The 24,809-nt window shown below is 32.8% G+C and overlaps 2 protein-coding genes and 9 non-coding genes across 11 annotated transcripts in view; 1 reads left to right on the top strand and 10 right to left on the bottom strand.

Moving 5' to 3' along the window:
• Positions 1 to 278: 278 nt before the first annotated feature.
• Positions 279 to 11,589, bottom strand: LOC144843197 (uncharacterized). The gene is made up of 4 exons (XM_078699971.1): positions 10,838 to 11,589; positions 2,811 to 3,016; positions 1,045 to 1,297; positions 279 to 618 (listed from the first exon to the last, which is right to left on the bottom strand). The coding sequence occupies exons 1-4, from the start codon at positions 11,094 to 11,096 to the stop codon at positions 401 to 403; spliced, it is 936 nt and encodes a 311-aa protein (XP_078556097.1). The 5' UTR covers positions 11,097 to 11,589; the 3' UTR covers positions 279 to 400.
• Trnan-guu (transfer RNA asparagine (anticodon GUU)) lies at positions 8,404 to 8,477 on the bottom strand. The gene has a single exon. It is a non-coding gene; the product is annotated as a tRNA-Asn (tRNA).
• Positions 8,557 to 8,630, bottom strand: Trnan-guu (transfer RNA asparagine (anticodon GUU)). Its single transcript has one exon. It is a non-coding gene; the product is annotated as a tRNA-Asn (tRNA).
• Trnan-guu (transfer RNA asparagine (anticodon GUU)) lies at positions 8,710 to 8,783 on the bottom strand. The gene has a single exon. It is a non-coding gene; the product is annotated as a tRNA-Asn (tRNA).
• Trnan-guu (transfer RNA asparagine (anticodon GUU)) lies at positions 8,863 to 8,936 on the bottom strand. The gene has a single exon. It is a non-coding gene; the product is annotated as a tRNA-Asn (tRNA).
• Positions 9,016 to 9,089, bottom strand: Trnan-guu (transfer RNA asparagine (anticodon GUU)). The gene has a single exon. It is a non-coding gene; the product is annotated as a tRNA-Asn (tRNA).
• A 685-nt stretch (positions 11,590 to 12,274) lies between the features above and the next one.
• Positions 12,275 to 12,348, bottom strand: Trnan-guu (transfer RNA asparagine (anticodon GUU)). Its single transcript has one exon. It is a non-coding gene; the product is annotated as a tRNA-Asn (tRNA).
• A 77-nt stretch (positions 12,349 to 12,425) lies between these two features.
• Trnan-guu (transfer RNA asparagine (anticodon GUU)) lies at positions 12,426 to 12,499 on the bottom strand. Its single transcript has one exon. It is a non-coding gene; the product is annotated as a tRNA-Asn (tRNA).
• A 77-nt stretch (positions 12,500 to 12,576) lies between these two features.
• Trnan-guu (transfer RNA asparagine (anticodon GUU)) lies at positions 12,577 to 12,650 on the bottom strand. Its single transcript has one exon. It is a non-coding gene; the product is annotated as a tRNA-Asn (tRNA).
• Positions 12,651 to 16,937: 4,287 nt separating this feature from the next.
• Positions 16,938 to 17,009, bottom strand: Trnaq-uug (transfer RNA glutamine (anticodon UUG)). The gene has a single exon. It is a non-coding gene; the product is annotated as a tRNA-Gln (tRNA).
• Positions 17,010 to 19,021: 2,012 nt separating this feature from the next.
• The window catches only part of LOC144843164 (protein dachsous-like), a 56,400-nt gene continuing 50,612 nt past the window's right edge, over positions 19,022 to 24,809 (top strand). The window contains exon 1 of the mRNA XM_078699888.1: positions 19,022 to 21,247. Within this exon, the coding sequence (XP_078556014.1) occupies positions 19,448 to 21,247 (1,800 nt within the window). The 5' untranslated portion in view covers positions 19,022 to 19,447. The remainder of the gene's footprint in view (positions 21,248 to 24,809) is intronic.

The raw sequence follows: 24,809 nt of genomic DNA, 5'->3' as shown, positions 1-24,809 counted from the left end.
ATAGTGCCAGGCCGGCCCGTGCCAGGCTAGTGTTCTGGATATCGTGGGTTATAGTCAGTCCCACTGTATTGTGAATGTACTGAGTACACATGACAATTGCGTCAGAGTAGGGCAAAACAACTGATCAATAAACACGGTTCTGATATCTGATCTGATACAACATTACAATCATTGAATGAAGTGACTGCGAAACCAACAACATACAGTATGATCAGTTTAAAATCGTATGTTACAATTCTACACAGAAAATGTTTGCAACTTCTTAAAGACTAAGATGACCAAAATTCACAGCATTATTGGTTAACCTTAAAAAGTCTAGATATGTTTTAATGTCAAAGTTCAAAGTTTATTCTTCTTCAAAATATTCATTTTGTTCATCCAAGATCTTTCATCCGATCGTTTAGTAGTGAAGAGGGTACAGACTTGCCGAATTTGATTCGTGTTTAATATGAGTCTGCTTAATTGCCTGTCGGCGGTCTTCAGTCATCCCAGGAAAGATACTTGAGTAGGGACCTCTTAGAGTACTGGTTGTGTTGGTGTCTGGCGTCCAATTTACTGATGAGAGAGGACTGCTTGTTGCGGCCACAACTGAACTAATCGTGTTGGTGTTCGTAGCAGCTGCGAAAGAATATATAAAAGAATGGATAAAATCACTATTGATATATCGAATGTTATCCTGCACAAATTTAATTGTAATATTAGTCGTCCTCAGTTGAAGAAATTCGGATTAGGCTCTCATGGTGTCTATCATGAGCAGCACCAGTACACCGGGATATGACTCTTACTCTTTTCGGATAGTGCACCAGTTACTTTTTTTTTTTTTTGCAAATGTGTCCACAGGAAAAACTGCTTTACGTCCCATCCGAAGGCAATGGAAGACCGAGAGTAATTTAAAGCATTTGAGGATATAAGGAATATGACAGGTATCGGACCCATGCCTCTCACATGCTAGTCAGATTACCATACCATTGCACCATGTCGTTATTTACAATAATTTGACATTTTTCGAACCAAGTTGAATTTAGGATATTTACATGCTCTTACCAGTTATCAAACTTGATGTGTTCGACGTCACCACTGTTTCTTCTTTCATCTTCTCTTTCTTTATGCTTGATGAATTATTAGATGTTGCCGAATCATTAGAGGTGTTGTTGTTGTTATTGTTGTTGCTGCTTGTATTGGTACTGCCACTTGTGTTGGTTCCGTTGTTGCTGCCACTGGTGTTCTGTGTCTGCTTTGTGGCGTTTGCTGCTCGCTCGCTCTTTCTGAACTTAGCTCTTCTGTTTTGAAACCAAACCTTTAAGAAATGAAAAATTACATATATTAAAGGCCCATATTTTTTACCAATTGCGGTAAGCTTAAAGTTAACTTTAAATCGAAGTATTAGTACAAGTACAGGTTAGATACAAGTACAAATACCGAAACTAAGAAAGAGCCTTAGTATAGGTCCGGTTACACTTAACAACAGGGGCTGAAAATGTACCAGAACACCGGGGTAACCACCTACTCTTTCCGAAAGATATATTGAGTTAGTGTTTAAGAGCACACGATGTACACTGAACATCAATTTTAAGATTATCCGAAAACTTGTTCTACTTGATCAGAATTTTGTGGTCCGAAAATTATTAAACGCGTGGCTGGAAACCTATCTATTGTTTAGGAGTCGGAATTTCTCCTTCCATCCGATGAAGTACACCCGATCTTCCAAGAATTGCAATTAAGTCGATTGGATGAAAACGACAATTATCTAAAATAATTAATTTTTAAAATGCCTCTATATCATTTATCTATTCGGTGCCAATGTTCAGTCTTCTGTTCTGCTAGAGTGAGCTTTGATTATCGACAATACAATAAAACACAGTGACTTTGAATTGCGCTACTCAAACATATAACAATCACTATTCAGCAACTTGTTTTACTTTGTAATTAAAACCAATCATTAAGTTATTTTCTAATGTATCCATCAGTTACAGCTATTGTGGAAAGCCATCAATTCAATTGCATCGATACATCAATTAAAGACGCGCTATTGTACGCGCTCGATCACATGATCAATCGCTGGCTATCGTCTGGTGTCCATCGTTCGCGCCCGGAATCACGTTCGATTGAAGGTGTCAACTAAAGGGAAAAATTCTCTTTCTACGTGAGTGGATGTTGCACTAAGGAAGCCCGTGAATCGATGCTAATCAGATTTCACTGTACGCCCATCAACGTTTAAAGAGTCGAACTGCTTGAAATTAAGTGGAGTGCCTTGAAGAAATTTAGCCGAAACATTATGAACTCAATGTCTCGGGTTGCTAAATTATATCTCGGCTTGATGATTGCAATTAGTACAATCGGTTTTTTTTAAAGCAATATTTAAAGAATGTATGCTCGCTGTTACAAATTACAATAATTCAAACAAAAGGTCTGGTATCTATTCAAGCTATTTATCGATGATCAAAATTAGTTGGCATCAACAAACATTTCTTTCTTTTTTATTTGTATTTTACTTATTTTCAAAGACAATTATTATAACATACTTTGGATAGAATAACATATATTATGATGTTTGCGCACCTGATTTCGTTGTTCTTTTAATTTTTTGACAACGAACTTTTTGGGTTGGCCAAACAATTGATACTCATAAAGTGATGTTTAAACAATAAATAATGATATATGATATGATTTCAATAAATTAAATTGAAAATTGATTTTAGATATTTTACAGTAGTACTACAGTTTAAGAAAGACAACTTGACAACGAAGTTAAGACATTTTTACTGAAACAATTTCTAATTTTATATTTCCTATTATTCTATTCAACTTACCTGAACTCTAGCTTCTGTGAGATCTGTTTTCAGAGCCAATTCCTCGCGTTTATAAATGTCTGGATAATGCGTTTCTTGAAACGCTTTTTCCAGTTCTTTGAGTTGCCCACTTGTGAATGTTGTACGAATGCGTCGCTGTTTTCGTTTTTCGTGTAAGGAGTTTGAAGAGCTAGTATCGTGTAAGATTCGGTGCATGTATGGCATTCCTATAAGATAATAATACAAAAAATAATAATAAAAAACAGCAATTTTCAGCTAAATACATTTTTGCTGTAATTTGGAATTGTCCGACTGACCGGTTAACGATATCGACAAAGCTAGAGATTTAGTATGGGCAAAAGATCCATATTCATTTTTAAAAAATACAAAAATCCACTCATCTTTTATTTATAAAACAAATTATACAAATTATTCATATTTGTAATAATAAATATCCATATATTAACGGTTAAAATAAATTATTATAACATTTGATTTAAGTTTTTTGGCGAAAAATCATAAATATTAACATTAAATTCAATTTATTTCCACAAAAATACAGAAAACAACATTGCGGACCATTTAAAATAAAACAATAAAATCAATATAACTAAAATTTCATCTAGTCTTCGAAAGAGGAGAGTCATTATTCAAACTTTTTACGCACTCATACGTTCTATACAATAGATTAAACAAATATATTTATAATTCATAAAATGGAAACGTTGCTACAATTTTAGTCGACGGTCAATCTAGGATTTAATTTTATATCATCCGCACATTGACCAGCGCACTGACCACCATCATTGCTAATTAATGTTTACAACCACTTTTATTTGATCTTTAGAAAATCTAAACTTAAAAGCCAAAACTCAGCAAAACGCACGTACCACAAGTATGCACACACACAATTCAAATTTAGAATAGATGGTACACACACGCCATAACAACATCTCGCTGCATTAACTAGTATTTAGGTTCTCATTTTGGTGGTGTAAGTAAACCACATCCTATTGCCTGACAGATGTGTTGGTATAACGAACCACTGGCGTATGTATCGATCTATTACACTGGGTCGTATGCTCGAGTTTGTTCGGGCAATCGCCCTAACTAATTGACAGTTATGTTTCTATTGTTGTTTGACTGACGGGGACAATGCGCCACACGCCTTCTTTTTATATTTAAACAAACCCGAAGACAATCATCTCCAGGGTATAGGGGCTTATTTCCAATAGTTTAACACATGTTAAGTACTTGGTAAGAATTCCAGACTTTTCAGTCATTTTTTTAAAGACTCTTGTCCGCCAAAAAGATTGTAAAAACGAAAAGTCCAGACGGTTGTTACTAAGATATGAATCGTTGTTTTTAAGGTGTTTGGCTATTCATGTTGGATGACCAAATTACTCAGTTAACCAATTAATGTACCGATACCTGTTTCTTAATACAGTAGTTTCATATTTGTTAGAAACCAAACGTTTCTCAAATTGTACTCTCTAAAACATTTATCAAAATATTATTATACATTTATTATTTATTTGCACTGATGAAGGGCTAGTTTTGCCCGAAAGCTCTGCTACTTTTTCTTGCTGTTTTACTTTATCGTTTTGATTTAGCTTTTTGCTTATTTTATTTTGTATCTCCATTGAGATCCAGCCACTGATACCCACAGCATTGTCATTTTTTCAGTGCTTATTTTATTTTGTATCTCCATTAAGATCCAGTCACTGATACCCACAGCATTGTCATTATTTTCAATAATTTACCTTTGGATCAATATATTAGGCCCTATTTATTAATAGTTTTAAAAATTTCGAAACTTGTCAATAAATAAATGATGATGTACGAGAAGGAGAAAATGGTACGCGATTGAAATCTAAAAACATTTCAACTTCTTATATATTATACGTCATTGGGTTTATTATAAACTCTAACTATTGAAACATGAGCTGTTAGTTTAAATGTCTACAAAATCTACAACACACGTTTCTTTTATCAACGAATTTACTTTACAACAAAAACCTAAATCAACATTCAATGAAACGGAAGAATAGAAACTTTAGCTTGCATTCACACGCAACTATTGACGTGACGAGACCCATATACTCTTGCCGAATGAGTACGGTTGAGCAGTTCTTAGATGTTAGATAATGATCGGCTTAGCCAACCACGTTAATAGGCCTTAATTGATATACAATTAAAGATTTTGTTGAGCAGAATAACGCTGGTTCTTACGTGATTGTGATATTACGGCCGATATAAGATTAGTTGATTTGGAATGAGTGGCCATATGTCGGTATGTCATGTTATGGTCATCGACATTTTAAATTAAAAAATATTAATAAATAGGCCTACAGTAGAACCCGTGTTAATGGGACAACTTCGAAAACTAACAAAGTGTCCCCGTAATAAAGTTGTTCACTAAATATGGTTGACCGTAGTATTACAATCATATACTTATTGTCCCTCGTTCGTTTTACCATAGAGATATTATGGTTTTAAGTGAAAGTTTACCGTTAGGTGCGGGAAAGGTTCTACTGTTTAACTCTATTGAAATGCTAATCATTGCCGAATGTTTATTTATTTTATAACAATTTTTCCAGGCATAGAGATAGGCCCTATTATAGCTATGTTCCATTTTTTTTTGTGAAAATAAATAAATCGAGAGCGTTTCCGAAGATCTCACTTTTTTTACAGAGTAAAAAAACACGGTCAAAATAAATAGGCCTGACATTTTTGCGTAACTTTATTGAGAATGTTTTTGAGACACGCATTAAAACAAAATTATATATAAACGTTTTTTAATAACAGTATAACAATTATAAAATGAAACCCATTTTAAAATGAGGATGCTGAAATGCTATATTGATTACTGTATTAAGAAACTTCAATCTTGAGGAGGTCATATTATTTGTTTTCAACCATGATCTTTAAACTCGAATACGTTCATCATAACCCACTCATTTGTCAACTGTATTTAATTTAGAAACGGGTTAATGATGACATATGTCCCGCTATCGCTCTTGAAATCATATTCAACAGTTTTTGAATAGCCCCAATCATATGGGAATTCGGACACGAACAAAACGATCGGGTTCCTGTATCCGCACTCGAGAAGACTGTCAATTTTAGGCCGACGTCGATTTACAAAAGGAACGCCGTTATATAATAGCTAGTACGTCGTTGCAATAGCGAGATAAAATGAAAAATCGATTCATAAATACATTCAAGTATTCAAGTCATACAAGACAATAACAAAAACATACATACTTATCTCATGTAATGATAATTTAATACGAAAATCTATTGACTGAATTTTTGATCGGCAGTTCTTTCAAAATGTTTGTACAATCATCGTGGAATAACTAAAGCGTTTTTATCTTTCATGAGAAGAACCCATCTTTCTTGTAATTTCTTCCCCATGTAATAATAGTAGGCATATAAAGCATTTCAAACAAAATTCTTAAAACAAATTTGAAATTACGTAATGTAAACGTAAAAATCATCATAAAATAACTTAAAAACTTGTTCGCACTTGGCTTAGGCCTATACTTTATTGATAGATATAATTAATGTTTTGAATTATCGTTAGTAACTAAATTAATGTTTGTAAAAATAAGATCTTATAAACATCCTTTAAATTGTTTGACTATTGAAGAGGATAAGTTTATAGATTATAGAAACGATTCGACCAAAGAAAATTTGAATAGGTCTCCATCTTACTATTCTATAAGTAATGTGATAATGGCTATATTCTATATGTGCAATAATAAAAACATCAATGTACATATAAAATTAAACAAAAATGTAACTTCTAACAAAATTTAAATAACATTTGCATATTTGTTTAATGCAGTAGGCCTAATGAAAATATAATTGCTATTATGCTTTATTATATTATAAATATGAGACTTTGAATTCGATGATATAAAAACAAAATTTTACCAATTTTGCTAAAAATAATAATCATTCATGATTCATAAGTTAATTATAAATTTCGAAGGAAATGATAGGCCTACATATTTTAATAGCTCTTCGTTTTAAAAACGAAATTGAAAATACAAATATCGATATTAATTATTTTATCCATAGTACTATTATGTATATATGTATATGTTTGAAATAAAATAAATTATTAAGAATAAAGATTGTCCATCGTAAATGAATTAGAAATTTCAATTTTAGATTCGATTTCAAAGAAACAAAAAATGTTAAGTAATGTTTGCTAAACACATCCAATTTCCTAACCCCAAATTTGATCAACTTAACAATCGGAACGTTAACTAAGTTAGCTAGAGATAATTAGAATGCAAATTTCAAACTGTAAGTCGAAACAAAATTATATGCACGAAATTACCATTAATTCGCGCGTATATTAAATCAAGACAAAAGTAAATCATATTGGGAGCTATTTCGGATGACAGTGGGCTATTTCGAATACAGCAATTTCGCACGATCTGATTTGATTATCTTATGGAAGATGTTCTTGTAAAATTTAGACTCTTCAATAGTGTTCGATTGCGATTCTATAACTAAGTTTAAGTATTGTAATTTCATAAGGACTGCTATAGATAGACTAACCAGACAGTATTGTATCACAGTCATAATGTTCTCTCGGAGTTAAGAGGTCCTGGATCTCATGGAACAAATAATGTGGATATTATTTTGATATAACCATTTGGGAATATTTTGTTTAAAATGTTATATTATTGAACCAATTGAAGCGTTGTTTTGGTTTATATATTTGTTGGATTTTAATATTTGGAAATTGATTTGAAATTTGTTTCTGGATATAAACTTATTCGTGGATTTATATTGGTTTTTGCGGAGTTTTTGCTAAAATCCTCTTTTCATTAAATCATTTGGAAGATGAAACCAGCCTGGAAAGGCCTAGTACTGACAACGATAGATGCCATAGAAAAGCTGATGAGGTTAAATGACTGCGATTACACTCACTTGTAGGCCGGGTCTACTTTCGTATTTTGACTATTTCAGTCATGAACTGGGGCTACCATTTAAAGGGAATTTCGTTACGAGTTTTTTTGGATTTAATTTAAAGTGATCTTCAAATTTAATTCCATGGATGTTTCAGCTTCTGTACAATTTAAACCACCAAATAAAATATTTTTTGTCCCTTGACATTTTTTGTTGTTGATATATCATTTTAATGTCAAATAATATTTAGGCCTATACACTTTAACCAAAAATTAGGCCGAGATAACAAAAATGATTTACATGAAAAAATGATTTCTTTTCATAAGTGAAATCATTATTTGTGTTCGGTTTTTTTTCTATGCAAGTGAATAACTTATTAAAACTACAAAACGGTCTATTCAAAGTTTGATTTTATTAGGCCTAATCTTTATTTGTCATGTTTTTGAGGGACAATATCGGTACATCTTTGAAAAATGTTTTTTTTTCCATCATTTATTCGGACTGTTTCAGAATGTATATAGGCCTAATATGAATAATGACTGGATGTAAAAGAATGTTGTGAAAACTGTATTATATCTTTGAAAATTCCAATTCTTTTGTAATTGTGTTTATTTTATAAAATATTGTTTGGAATTGATAAAATTTAGATACAAAATGAAACAGAAATTGAGTAAAAACATATCGTCCCTGGGTGGGCTTGAACCACCAACCTTTCGGTTAACAGCCGAACGCGCTAACCGATTGCGCCACAGAGACATATTGCTTAGAACGTTTTATTGTTTAGAAATTGTAAAATTTATATAAAAAATGAAACTGAAATTGAGTAAAAACATACCGTCCCTGGGTGGGCTTGAACCACCAACCTTTCGGTTAACAGCCGAACGCGCTAACCGATTGCGCCACAGAGACATATTGGTTAGAACGTTTTATTGTTTGGAATTGATAAAATTTTGATACAAAATTAAACAGAAATTGAGTAAAACCATACCGTCCCTGGGTGGGCTTGAACCACCAACCTTTCGGTTAACAGCCGAACGCGCTAACCGATTGCGCCACAGAGACATATTGCTTAGAACGTTTTATTGTTTAGAAATTGTAAAATTTATAAAAAAAATGAAACAGAAATTGAGTAAAAACATATCGTCCCTGGGTGGGCTTGAACCACCAACCTTTCGGTTAACAGCCGAACGCGCTAACCGATTGCGCCACAGAGACATATTGGTTAGAACGTTTTATTGTTTGGAATTTGTAAAATTTATGTAAAAAATGAAATAGAAATTGAGTAAAAACATAACGTCCCTGGGTGGGCTTGAACCACCAACCTTTCGGTTAACAGCCGAACGCGCTAACCGATTGCGCCACAGAGACATTGATGTTTTTGTTTTATTTATAAGGAAGGTAAATAGAGTTCCATTTACTATTATTTTGTCTCATTGTTGTTACTATTATCTTAACTATTGTATTATTTGTAAAGGCTCTTTCAGCAGAGGCTTTGCTTGTAGAAAACTTCCTTTTTTTGTATCAAAGATTATAAAAGAATACGGATATGAATACTATTCTAATTCATCCAGGTAGTATTAAAGATGTATTGTCTCCCAAAAACATGAAAAATTCAATCGGACTTTGAGTAAGTTATTTTGTAGTTTTAATAAAGTTAATCCCTTCCGTAAAAAAACACTTATAATAAAATGACAAAATAAATGGTCAAATTCAACCAAAAACCCATTGGTCGGCAGCCAATTTTACTATTTTTCGCTTTAAATTACAGTTTTTTTTTCAGGAAAATACATTTTTTTTCGATTCAATTTTTGTTCAAAGTGGATAACTATTATGTGACATTAAAATGTCATATTAAGTAAAACAATGTAAACAAATTGTTCAGGGAGACAATACATCTTTAAGTTTAGAAAGATATCAATCTAAGCTTCCACCACTTAAATCCAGTGGATTAGATTGATATTTTTCTAAAATTATAAATGAAATTAATTGAAATTGAACTTCTTTACGGTGTAGATTAATATTTGTTATCGCTGGTTGTTGTTTCTTTCTGTTAAACAAAATGTTTTATTAAAATGTCTTTATTGTATACCGCATTTGTACTTTGGGATGATTGCAATGATATATCATTATGAATAATACCGGAGCGTAGTATAGGACGAATTTTATTCTTAGGCCGATTTGAAATTAACTATGTTTTTCATTCTAACTAAAGTACAATCGTATTGCATATATATTGTTTGAAATTAATGATAATAGAGTTAAGGAATTGGAGAACAAACAAGTTTAAAAAAAACGTCCTTTCAGTTAACATCTTCGAACGAGCTGTAGACATTCATTGTAGACGTATTCAATTTACTTTTAAATAATCTGTAAAATTTCAATATAGCTTTAATACATTTCTGAAACACATTAGGCCAATTTAAATCTAAACTACTATACAGATAAAGTTCCAATGGGACAAACGTTTTCAACTTTTGAAAAAGTGACAAATATGCCTTATAATAATATAATAATATCCTGGATTTATATAGCGCCTAATGTTGTGAAACCTCTAAGCGCTGTACAAAAACTAATACGATAAAATGGATTCTAACCTTAACCTTCGCAATTGTTCTAGTGTATTACATTTTTACTATTTCTATTCTTCTTACAATAGGCCTAATTATGCACGACATACATAAATATATAAAGTATTATGAGAAGGGATACAAATATCTAAAAACTACTGTAATACTTCAGTCCCAAATAATGAAATGTATATTGACAATCCTTCTATTAATGTTATACATACATTTTTTCTATTGAATAAAACAATTACCGTACTCAAAAGAACACTTGACGGCAATCGATTGAATTTTCAAGAATTACAAAACACGTAACTAACATTTAGTTATTTATTTATTAAACGTTATCAATGCACATAACAACATAATAAAAAAAGGCAGCGAAAAGAAAGGGATGAACAGGTGACAAGCACCTCTATCCAAATTCCCCTTAAAATACACATAACATTAACAAATATAATATAAAAATGCACAAAGGTAAATATAAAATAGCTAAAATATATCAGTTAAGCTAAAGTTAAAAACAGTTTTTATCAACAAAAATCAACTTACCAGTTCCGTATGGTGTGCATTGCGAGCTCTGTGAGTGATGATCCATCACACTGGCTATATTACAAGTAGGGGCCATAGCCGGGTTACTGTTACCATAAGTCATGGGGGATCGAATGCTACCGTAGTACCCCTGGCTAGCCTGTGTCATCGAAACAGGGCTAAAATCACCATACGTTGTTTGAATACCAAGACTGGCGCCGTCCATTCCGCCCAAACAAGAATCATACGCATTTTGTCCAAGATACGAATAATCCATCATTGGAAATAATCGTTCTGTTAAATTTACAATAAATTATTTAACAAAATTGGTCAAATTGATCGTATCGATAATTTGTTCGTTAATTTTATTTGGAACGGAGAATGTGTATTCGACTAATCAAGTTTTCTAATTTAGTTAAATTTACAATCGCATTTATCAATTAAGTTATCGCTGGAATACCATTAATGTCGAAAACGATTTCCGAAGTGATAAAGTTGCGATAATTTAGAAATTTTAAACAAATTAAGAGAATTTGATTCAGAAAGAGCACAATTTCGAGCTTTTCTGAGATAGAAAATGTAAGAATTAAACTGTAGAAATGGATGATGATCAGCGCTGTTGTCGGCAGATGAAAATTGGTTAACGTTGCTCTTAAGAAATCTTACTTTTAAAGTCTAATATTCTCATCGTAACTGCGCATGCGTATTATTAATATACGATGACAATACATTGATGGTAAAAACTCACAAAGGTATCTGGAGGAAAGTCACTGTCAAACAAAACACAAGTTATGCGCGCCAAATGACAATCGATAATATTGTAACCAATCCCTGGATCTAAATCCTGTGACGTCATGGTAGTCCAATTAATTAACTTTGATGAAAACAATATTCCGCCTGAGATGATTTTGAAGAGATTAAAATTAGAGTGTAGTAGGCCTAGTGTATATCTATAAATACTTGGTTACTCAATACAATTTTGATTAGTTGGCCTAAGATTTTATAATTTATACAACTACAATACTTATGTGTAACCATTTTATTTGGAGACCAAGGCCTAGTAAGATTTAGTAAAATTCAACACAGGGACTTGGTCCGTCGACTTAGATAGCAGACAAGTGATGCGTTAAGCATTGCTTAAATAGGCTTACGGAAACTAACGGCTAAAATTCCCGCTCGGGGTGAGCATATAATGTTTTCACGCTTTATGTGACTGGCCTTTCCCGTATAACAGATGGGTCCATACATGATAGGGTGATATTGTTAAAGAATTGTATACGACTTAACTTAAGCATTGTGGGAACAGAGATGATATCAAGAAATTTTAATCTTGATATCATTTAAGCGACATATTCTCACCATACTTTATTAATAGTTAATTTATTCATTCATATATTTCATTGATATTATTTGCATCTCTTGAAAAATTGTGTATTACGTATTGATTAGCAAAATTCTCGTCCCTGGGTGGGCTTGAACCACCAACCTTTCGGTTAACAGCCGAACGCGCTAACCGATTGCGCCACAGAGACATTGGTCAGATTACTTTATGGTTTGGGATTTATGAAGTTTATATAAAAAATGAAATAGAATTTGAGTAAAACCATACCGTCCCTGGGTGGGCTTGAACCACCAAACTTTCGGTTAACAGCCGAACGCGCTAACCGATTGCGCCAAAGAGACATTGGTCAGATTACTTTATGGTTTGGGATTTATGAAGTTTATATAAAAAATGAAATAGAATTTGAGTAAAACCGTATCGTCCCTGGGTGGGCTTGAACCACCAACCTTTCGGTTAACAGCCGAACGCGCTAACCGATTGCGCCACAGAGACATTCGTGCTAGTTTTCATTTTATTATAAATTTAAATCCTTAATTCACTTATCCACCAATAAGTACGGTTTTGTTGTGAAGAGTTCAGTATTTGTTACGACTATTGTTTAGATTGTTCTCTCTTGTGTGTGGTGTTTAAAAAAAAATAAATGTATAATTGCGATTTGTAATATTGTTAAAGATGGCGTTTTCAGTAGCGGACATATTAACATCCGGTAACTCTTAAAATTAATGTTTTTTAAATACACCATGTACATAATAAAATAAAACATCTATAGTTTAGATTGTTCTCTCTTGTGTGTGATGTTCTAAAAAATAAAGTGTATAATTGCGATTTATAATATTATTGTTAATATTATTTCAGTTCCGATTTGAAAATCCGGTAACTCTTAAATAATGATTTTAAAAAGTATATAGGCCTACATATAGGCATATAAAAATAAATGAAAAATTCAATGAAATTATTGAAATGTTTATATAAATAAATTAGCAAACATAAATTTTTTTTTTTTGTAATAACAAATCGTAACTTATTAAAACTGTGCATTTTACATAGTAATGCTTTGCAATGTCTACAGCCTTCGTATCTAGGTTGGTATCACTGTCTTTAGTTAACCATTCCTCCATGAGCTAACATCATAGAATTGTTATATCTCAGGACAATAACATAAACCATAATGTTGCTACGAGACTGCCTACAGATTTTGTCCAAAGTGAATTAACTTCCCGGGGGTTGATTTCCCAAAGGTCTTTAAGTGATACAACGTTGATTTTAATAAAGAGCTTTACCCAGGAGGAGTACAAATTACCTTTCAACGTCTGATTGGTATGAAGTAAGCAACGCGCATATTACGTCTGCACAAAAGCATCAATTGATTTTGTTACGCGAAAAACACGGGTTTTATTCTACGTGTTCATGCTTATTTTTGTTTTAAAAGTGGGTTAATTTCATTTGCTAGGTCGTAGTATTATTCTTGGGTAATTTCCGGATTTGCTACGTTAGAAAATGACATCAATTACAGGCATGGTATGGTGTTAAGCCTACGACAGGGGAATTACCAATGCATATACATGTGTCTACTTTTTCTATGCCTACCACTAATTTAGGAACACATTACAATTATCTATTTCCTCAAAATAGGAATCAATTCGTTAATATTCAAAGGTGCTATTGGAAAAAGAAGGTCATGGACAGTGACATTATGAACGTAATCTCATTTTCAATTTCTCTGTCTATGTTCCCAAATATGGTAGTGATATGCACAAATATGGTAGTAATATGACATCATCATATATATTGACAAATAAAGTTTGATAGTGTAGACAGAGCTTTAGAAATAAGAAAACGGACATCAATTAAGAGAATTATACTGTATATTTGAGAGAAAGTGTGTTAAAAAAATGTTTTATGTATATTAATTTTTAGAAAGGTAGCCCTAATTTATTTATATAACTATTTATATTTCAATGTTTAGGGGCTGAACTTGATTAGCTATTTTTTAGCCCTTCTCTTGATATAATTATTATTGTATGTTACAATGTGTATAATTTATATTTATGGGTAAAAAATAATTGATAAATTTGCTTATGGTTTCTAAATTATCCTCTTGTATAACGGTGGATCATTGAATGAGCATGTCAGAATCAGAACCCCTTCCTCAATTGAAAAATAAGTTCCTGTCTCTTTGTCTTGTTGATGAGTTTTGTTTCTGTTTTATGTTTCGATTTTACTTTTGTTTAATTATATTGATAAAAGGGGATGGGTTGAGTGCAGTGAATTTTGTACCATGATTCATGGTGACAAGATAAACATTTTGGCAAACATAGCGTTTCATAATACTTTATTAGCTGAACATTCAAAAATCGAAACTCTGAGTGGTGGACAAAAACAAAGGTGGATAAAAGTTCCTATGTTCTTTATTTTAGTCTCCTCACTGTACACTCCACTGTTATGTGTATGTATATCTTTTCATTATCTGTGTATGTATTTTTAAGATGAAAATAAATCAAATGAAGTATACAGTAATTAATATTTTTATTTTTTCACATTAACACTTTCAGTTTCAAAATGATGATTTATTGACAACAATATATCAGCTTAATTGATATATCACATTATTGGTTATATTAATATATGTAATAAAACCAAAAGTCATTTTTAATTTCTTAGGCAATAAAGTTCGTGGATTAAGACTGGTAGTAGTGGACGAATAATAAATTAAAATAAATACATGGTCATGTGGATTAACTTCTTATGATATGAAATTGAAGAGGAGACGCATAGCATGCTATTCCTCCTGTTTTGATATCGTTGCCAATTTCATCTCGTGTAAACAGAGCTAAAAGCAACCAAGTTCGAATTTCTTATAATTCAATTTATTTCCATCGAAAAAGTGCATACAACAATGAATCGCAAAGCTCGCATCGCTGCTCGTCTAAAAACACAGCACATGGCCTGGCCTCATTATAAAAACGTCACTATAATATTCCTCTTGTTAAATACACGACATTTTCAACAAACATTATGTGCAGTGATTTGTCTGAAATAAAAAGAATAAACAATCAGTCGTCTGTAACCAATCGTTTGACTAAATTGGAGACGTAACCTTGTGCGCATGTGTGTTGAGCTATACTGTGATTAATGAATAGCAAAATGATAAACATATTAAAGATATATTGTCCCAACCCCCATAGAAAAAATAAATTTTCTAATTTTTGTTGTTGAATATGTCTATTTTTTTTGGATTGGATCAAACAAAAAAATTTACATGAAAAAACTATAAATTAAAGCAAACAATAATCAAATTTGTCTATCAGACAATTGGTTTTGATTGAATTTAACCGTTTATTTTGTCTTTTTATAAGTGAAAACATTCACAGAAGTGATTACTTTTACTTAAAACTATTCAAAGTTTGATTTTATTACTCTTAATTGTTCATGTTTTTCGGGGACAATACATCTTTAAACAATATATTGGGTCTTTAATATTCGATTTGGTATCTTATGATTTCAGCAGTAAGTATTGTTTATATCATCATAATCACCCCAATCATCAGCATCGTCATTATATATTCATTACCAACTACGTCATCATCATAGTTAATATACAATAATAAACTATTAATCACCATCATCTATATATATTATCTACCTTCAGTGACGTCATAACCATCACATTATCCTGCTATTCTTTGATTATTAACATCCATAGACAGATTCATATAGAGGTGGGGCAGTCTTCGAAATCATCAACGTCATTATCACTATCATCATCATCGTCATCATGATCATCATGCTTATCATCGTCATAATCATGATCACCATCATCGCCATCATCATCATCATCATCATCATCATCATGATTATCATCATCGTCATCGTCACCATAATTTGAATCCAACAATTTGTACGACCACTTCCTATGCCATTGCTCTGTAAGTCCCTTGATTCGTAAATTCTAAATAGTTGGTCTTGATTAATTGCTTTTAATCACATAATTAGATTATTATATTTCCCAGTTCGACTAAATTTGGAACAACAAACATTTAGCTAGAATCAACTTTCGCGTGTCACTCTCGACCCATCCCGTCATCGAATCACACGCCTCGCTGCACTCTCCAAGCGTCCTCTATCCACAGATCAATAACTCAGTTGACAATGTTTCTAGAATGTTACATGCAAGTTATACATTTTAAAGTCATTCTTCTTAATGAATTGAGGAAGTTGCAAGCTTAGTTCCTATTTAGACGCAGTGAAGTACGCGCAAAAGTATGTTGACCAATCACAAGCGACGTGTCATCCAAACTGCTTCTTGTGATTGGTCAAATTTCTTGCGCTGAGTTTATGCTCTTGCGTTGCGTCCAACAAAGTAGGAACCAAGACTCAACATCCGAAGGCCGCAAAGTCATCTCACACAATTGCGTCATTCACAGAAATTTGCACATTCGACGATTTTTGTTTCTCTCTTCTTTTATTGAATATACATAATATAATAGATATGAATATACGAAATGTGTGGAAATAATAATTATTAATATATAGGAATTCTATATCCCATCGAATTTTTTCTAATAACGAAGTACAGATGTTAAGAAAAAAAAGCTCCTGAAAAAAAATAAGACAAAAATCGAATGAGGAAGAAATTAAATTTCGTTTTCGTTTTGTTTATTTATTCGACCAGCATAAAATAAATACAATATAAATATATAAAAAATAAAATAGATGAAAAAATGCTTATACAAAATACATCGCTGTAACTCAAATGAGTCAGCTACCCCTAAAAAAATGAGGTTCTACCGAGACTTGAACTCGGATCGCTGGATTCAAAGTCCAGAGTGCTAACCATTACACCATAGAACCAGCTTATGGATGACATTGCACAGGAATAATTAACTAATAATGTATAGGCCTATTGTTTTAACATTCACATTAAAAGAAAGCCTGAACGTCTACTTAGGCCTATACCTACGTCACAAAATTGGACTATTTGCATACACTTCCTTCTCAATTTTGTAAATGTTTCAAGTGTTTAACTTAGCAACTGATCTGACCACTTCAGATTTAGTTTAAACACGACGGCATATGTCGTGGTCAGCGAAGATGCGTTAGGTCTCCGTTTTACAAACTTGCCTAATTGTGTCAATGTCAATACAAACTTGCCGTTTGGAAACTTAACTAGTTCTTAACTAGTCGTAGTGTTTGCTTAAGTAACTGGTTTTTAAGTGAGTGCAATTAAGATGAGATGCTTCTGGGGCAGGCCAAGCACGTTGACTGGCTGAGTTGATTTCCACTAGAAAGACGCAACAAAAAGACCGTAAGCGAAATCGTAACGTTCAACTTATTAATTCACCGCTTGTGATTGGTCAAATCTGTAACTTTGTATAATCGGTCAACTCGCTTGCGTTGCGCTACGTCCTTGCGTAGCGTCGTCCTAACGAGAACCAATTGGTTTGCTGATATCTCCATGTGTATTCCCTACTATTTCCTGGGTATTCCTTTATTTCATCATAAAATATACATTTATTGACCGGGTGTTCTTTTTTAGTAATTAATTTTAATGAGAGGTTGCAGTTCTTGGTTTAAATAACGTCAGGAGTTAATCAATTTCATCAGTCCATTTTAATCAACTAATGATTAATATGCTTAGTCTAGGCCTATAGTTTAAATAGAAATGGTGGGGACCTTGTATTGTGAAGACCTTTTTTTTTAAAAAGAAAAATATAATTATTTTCAATATCGCGTTAAAAAAACTCTGGTGCGTGCGCGTTTAAATTGTTTACATATTGTTGCCGGATACCATGACTACAACCGTGGTTCCGATATACTGTGCGTAGGATACGCGTTTCCGGTAGTCGCGCTTCCGGTTGTTGGCGTAACAACGTGTACGCGCGAGTCGCAATAACACCATGCTTGAGGGCGCTAAACAAAACAAATCAAGGAGGTAAGTTTTATAACGTTTTTCAAATTGACTATTACAATGATGTTCTTGCTGCTAACTCTTCGGACTTGAAATTACATTTGTAATTGAGGGCGCTAGAATAATATATAATTCCGATTTCAACAAAATACAGTAACACAGATCATATGAAAATTGCATTCGAATACAAATTTGAAAGTAATATGTTTTTTAAATACATAATAGGAAAACAACGCTTAAAAAAGAGCGACTTTTCGACTCCATCATGGGGTCATATCTATAATGACCCCATAAATATGAATATGTTTTTTATTTATAAAATAGGTCTTTAGAGGAAGAAAGTTCTAAAATGTTTTTATTTTTCGTTGTGTGTACTAAAAACAGCCTAAGTAAAATTTGTCCTCAAGTATAACTACATTAATAATAATAGATAGATAGATTTATATAGCGCAAATAAACGATGTCTCTATGCGCTCGACAATAAAGAGAAAGAGTGGAAACCAAAAGGAAGAGAATAAAACAAAAACACCAAGCTAGCACCCAAACCGGTATGGGCATACACCATCACGGCTAACTGGGGATCAGTGTGTAAGTACCCCAGTTAGCATCGGTTACTTCTTGATCTTTCCAGGGATCCGGGATAATTACATTTTTATATAAAGCATACATTATTGCCAGCTTGATATAATATTGAACGATGTTCTCAATGTACTACGTATTCAATATAATTAGCCCTACTAACCAAATAAATCGTTCCTTGAGAGATAGTGGTAGTGCGATTTAATCACTTGACGCCCTCTATCCTACTTTCGCAGTTGATGCTGATCATTCTGCTATTCTCTTAACTGGTGTGACTCTTTTGAATAGGCCGCTTTTTGGCCTCTGTCATGCAAATCAACTGTCAGGCAAGCTGTGTTTGGTGGTTCGGTTCGTTAGAACGACTGGTATTGTTGAGAGCGATCGTGCCTGGATGGATTGTAAGAAGAAGTAAGAAGTAAATGTATAAATTAAACTATTAAGGATTGTACTTCATAAAACACTCGATGTCTTGATTATTGTAATTCGAATATAAGTACTTTTGTAAGTATCTGCTGCCTTTCGAATGGAAAAGTGAGGGGAAGTTTTAGCTAAGCACGTACCAAATTGAAGCAGACTATAATGTAGCGGGGTACACCACCACTGTCGTGGGGTTTCAGTAGTTTTAAGCCGATCTTCCAATCCAAGTGCGGCTTCGTAGTATAGCCTGGTGGAATTTATAGCACACATTTCTTCAAGGATATTTATGTACATATTTATCAACGGATTTATTTGCTGTCAAGGAAATTAAAATTCTTTATTAATATAAACTTCCACCATAACAACAGGAAAACGTTATGTGTTTATGATGATAAGAAACCAAACATTTTTGTGCACTCAACAAAAACCAAATTTCAGCAAGATGTCTTCTATGATTTGTTGTCATCATCCTTTAAAGTTTTTCTTTAATAGGAAGTCTTCCATTATATTTTATTTCCTAGCAATATTGATTGCTAGAACTAATGGCCAGCAAGATGTAACATTTGAGATAGAAGAGGGACAGCCAGCAAACACAGTTATTGGAGCATTAGGCAATCCACCATATGTAGATGGATTTGATATTTCAGATTGTCAATCTTATATTTCTTTTGAAAAAACTGATGGAACATTTAAAACAAACGCTGTACTTGATAGAGAGACTGTTGCCTCTTGTACCTTCATTGTTTTTAATGATTTTAATAATAATATACAAGTACTAATTAATATCAAAGATGTAAATGATAATGCCCCAATATTTTTAAGTCCTTCTTCCGTTTTAAACCTTTCTGAATCTACGCCATTAACACGCTTAAATATTGATTATGCAACAGACGCGGATTCTAGTGCCGAGTACACCGTGCAGAGATATGAAATTTTATCGGGAAATGATGAAGGGACTTTTAATTTATCATCAAAATCCCTTCCGAATGAAGATACGCTGATATTAGATCTCGAACTGGTTGCAGAATTGGATCGCGAGAGAGTTCCACAATATACGCTGGTTATAGCTGCTTACGACGGTGGCGATCCAGTACTTAGTGGAACTACCACGCTTACCATCAATGTTGAAGACGTAAACGACAACGCGCCCATGTTTTTATTGACAAGTTATTCAGCAACGGTAAACGAAAGCACACCTGTCAATACAAAGATTTTATCTGTTACCGCGATGGATCTTGATGAAGGTCTAAATGGACAGATTGTTTACGAGATCAACAGAAGACAAAGTGATACGGATGAAATATTCAGAATTGATCCAGTGACGGGTGAATTATACTTAAATAAACCTCTTGATTACGAAACTCAAGCAACTCATGAGATTATTGTCGTCGCTAAAGATAGCTCGCCAGAACAATTGGAAAATACAGCATTTGTTACCATAACTGTGACAAATATCAATGAGGGTGCCCCAACAATTTACATATTGTTTTTCGGCGAAAACGGCGAGCCTAAAATTTCAGAAGATGCTGAACCGGGTGATTATATTGGGAGAGTTTCGGTCAACGATCCCGATGAAGCGGAACTGACGAACGTCAGTGTTACATTGTCTGGGGGCGATGGTAATTTTGGCGTCGAAACACAAGACAGCATAATCTACTTGGTCTGTGTGAAACGTATTCTTGATCGTGAACAAGTAGCTTCGTATAATTTGACAATTTTTGCGAATGATTACGGAATGCCTCCGCTCAATGCACATAAAAATTTCATTTTGGAGATATTAGACGTTAATGATAATCCGCCTGTGTTTGATCCATCTCAATATGACCCTAATATTCAAGAGGTGGCCGACCCCGGCACGTTTGTCACCCAAGTACACGCAACCGATGCTGACGCAGGAATTAATGCTCAAATTACATACAGCATAACGACTGGGCCGCAATCAAATTGGTTCCACATCGACCCCAACTCTGGACTAGTTACAACGGACACAGAAATTGATCATGAGATTGCGTCATTGGTGAATCTTACCGTCGTAGCAACTGATATGGGAACACCTTCGATGTCTTCCAGTGTGTTGGTTCACGTGACTATACGTGATGTGAATGATAATCAACCACAGTTTGACCCTTCTTCGTACAGTCATAATGTTCTTGAAAGTGTGGATGTTGGCACTTGTTTATTTGAGGTTAGTCTGAATTTAATTATTTTATAACTACTAATAAAGTACAGTAATAAAGCAAATTCAATCAATCAAAGTAACATTTATTTTCACAAGTTCATCATAATATTAACACTAATTTGATTAAACTAAGAGGGGAAAAATTCCAGAAAAGTAAAGCTTCTTGTGTTAAAAATCAAAACAGGTCAATACAGGAACCTGGAAACAGAACAAAAACTGTATTGAAGACTTTAGTTCAGAGTACTGAAAAATGCTTGATATTAATATATTCTTCATGAATGTATAATTACTGTATATATTTATGAGTGTGTGTTTATTACGTTATGATAACAACATTTACATAGAAACATATTTACAGTATAAATTACCATCTAAATTTAGTCTTTCAAGTACTGTGGAACCATACAGTGCAATAACATGTTGTAAAAATCACACATACTGGTTTATTGTTTTTAAGAATAAGAAAGAACTTTGTGCAGATAGTACAGTACTTATAAATTAAGAACAAGAAAACAAAAGGCTATTGTTTCTGATTAAAATGCAGGCAACATCAAAGGCACCTACAATTAGTTCATATTGTTGTCAGTCTTAATTCAAGACAATAAATAAATTGGATCAAAATCTTGTTTAAGTATTTAGAAATACAGGCCAGAGAATGTATCTATTGTTAAAAACAAAGGTGTTAACTATTTTCTCTTCTATAGAACACACTTCTAACATCAAAGAAAATGTTTTCCAAAAGTATTTGTAACACCAGGAAATTACTTTAAAGACATCTTTATCAAGTTATTATTTATTCCTTTAATTAGATACATAAAGCATTGAGTATTACTGTACAGTACTTATTTAGTACTAAAACATACCAAAAGACTTCACTGACTCATTTACTGTACATCAGAGAGAACACAATTCCTATTCATTATTTTTTCATTGACTACATACAAATGTTATAGATGCACTTCAAACCAATTGCCTTTTCATGTAGAATTTCAAGAAGGAGATACCAAACAAAAGCTTTTGTTTTTGTGTTATACAAATGTAAGCAGGTCCTTCGAGGAATTGTTTTGTACTGTTAGGCCTACACACTTTAAGAGAATACAGTTAGGCATTGAGTCAGACTACAGTGGGTGCTTAATTTGTAATATCGCTTTTTTTTACAGTACTATACATGTAAAGTACAGTAGAAATAAGTAATGGAAAGAAATAAGAATACAAGAAGTAAAAGTTGAAAGTGATAAATAAATATAGTTTCTGAACACAGGTTAGGACTACTGTACTGTACAGTATCCAGTAAATGTTAATACACAAAACTATTAAAATGTAATGTACGGGTATTTTTATTATACAGTACCTGCCCTACCTAGTGCCTGCCTATTTAAATATTGTAGGAGGTTTTTGAGTGATGTTACCTGAGGGTGAGCTTACATTCAGGTTACTCCTGTAGGGTGGTATGAATGCCTGCCAGTCCTGATTTATGTAACCAAAAAAGATTAAGCAATTTCCTCCATTTTGTAAGGATTCTTTTTTGATTGACAGGCAGTGACTTGATTGATAATTGATTTATTATCTCCTCAATATTGTTACCTTCTTCCAATGGTTAAAATATGGATGATTGATTACCCTTTTAGATAGCCATCATGGATTTATTAATGTGTTTTAAGATTCATTGTAATTCTTTGATACACACTCCGAAACAATCAAATGATTTATTTATCCTCAACCTTTTTTCCATCTTCCATTTGTGAAAAACATGAGTGATTAATTACCTAAAACAGACAATTTATTTCACAAGGCAGCCGAGACGATACAGCAATTGTATTTACACTGAGTGATAGCCTTTGTGATTCAGTCTTAAATACTGACTAACAATATTAGGATTGAATTCATGGCTATTGTACAGCACTGTACATTGCATCAACAATATAAAGAGCTAGTATTGTTATATTTACAGGGATTTCTATAGCTAATTCTCACAAAGGCACACACTGAAAATCTTTAAGCCTTACAGAATCAAACTTACACAGGATATTAAGTTTCATTGTTAATTGAGTTTCAACATATTTTAACCCTCTACACTCAAAAGGCAAATTTAAGAATGGGTGAATAATTCCGTTCAGAAAGACTTGAAACCTCTTATATTGTATTTATCCTAACTTTAGAGTCTTGGGTACTTACTACAGTACCTGTACTATTACAGTTAGTGTGTTTTTCCAGTAATACAAAAAGTAATATATTTTACAGTTTACACAAACTCTACATATTTCCATTTACAAAATAACCCATTTGTGAAAACAAGGGAAACAGCTCTTATTTTTCCTCTATATGTTGTTATACAGTGAATACTAGAGATACAGGACAGTATGTGATTTTTGTACAGTTTAGTCACTATATATTGGAGTGACCTGCTATATATTGGAGTGACCTGCTATATATTGGAGTGACCTGCTATATATTGGAGTGACCTGCAATATATAAAAGTCTTTCAACTTTGCTGTCAAATTTCTCTTTTCAAACTACAGTAGATGTACCAGCAGTGGTTGTTACAGTACGTATGTTCTTTAAGCCTAACTATAGTTAGTCTAGTAGCCAAGCTACTGTAATAATCAATTATTTATCCTCCTGACTTTTTCTTATTTTCTCCAGTTTTAATTGGAGTCATTTCCAACCTTCAGTAAATGATTAAAATATGTGGTTTTATTCCGGAAAAAGTGTTGCTTAAAAAGGCCAATTAAATTTAAATTAAGTGCCTTACTCACTCAAACTTCAATATTTGTTTTAAATTAAAACTGTCTGTTGCAAACAAGCTTACAAATACCATAGTATATGGGCGTTAATCTCTGTAGGCCTAGGTTCCTACTGTTTTAAGGTAAAAAAGCTTCTGCTGGTAGACAGACTAATCCAGTACTCATCAATACTGATCTAATCATCTAAGCCTGATGATCTAAACATATTCTCGCTCTGTTTTTGTTGGCCAATGTTCTTCACTGAAGATTAAAGTAAGATTAGGCTTGAATTTAAATATTTTTTAGTTTCTGATAAACACATTTAATACTAAGACAATTTCTTGTTACTTCTTCTGGATTATTATTTTTGAAAATTGATTAACTAAGTTCAAAATAAAGTGATTGTATGAATGTTTATCCACATACAGTACAGTACATTGAAGTAAACCAATGATATATTTGACTTATACTGTAATGCTTTTAATTTTGAAGTTAGCATTTGCCACCAAGAAAATTTAACTTAGATGTATTCAGAATTTCCAATTTCTTTCTGGCTGTTTTACTAGTTTCATTTTGATTTAGTTTTTGCTTATATTATTTTGTACCCCATTATCCAGCCACTGTGCCCACAGTCTTTTCATAGTATAATATATTGTAAAGTATAAAGTACAGTATATCTTTAGATCCATCGCAGATCCTATAGTCATACTGCACCTTTTAATGTGCTTTTTACTATACTGTATGGTTATTGTGGATGATACCTTTTAATGTGTTTTTTACTATATGAATGCTCTGCATGTTAATTACATGTGTGTAACATGACCACAAAGTCCGGTTCATTATTC

This window comes from Antedon bifida, chromosome 5 (assembly GCF_963402885.1).
Source record: "Antedon bifida chromosome 5, ecAntBifi1.1, whole genome shotgun sequence".
Lineage (NCBI taxonomy): Eukaryota > Metazoa > Echinodermata > Crinoidea > Comatulida > Antedonidae > Antedon > Antedon bifida.
The sequence above is the reverse complement of the archived record's forward strand: the minus strand, read 5'-3'. Positions and strand labels throughout refer to the sequence as shown.

Bases quoted from the DNA above. Each gene is read 5' to 3' on its own strand.
- LOC144843197 (XM_078699971.1), bottom strand. From the start codon at position 11,096: ATGATGGATTATTCGTATCTTGGACAAAATGCGTATGATTCTTGTTTG. The intron at 3,017-10,837 runs GTAAGTTGATTT...ATTATCTTATAG, and splicing joins ATGCACACCATACGGAACTG to GAATGCCATACATGCACCGA. The intron at 619-1,044 runs GTAAGAGCATGT...ATTCTTTCGCAG, and splicing joins CACATCAAGTTTGATAACTG to CTGCTACGAACACCAACACG.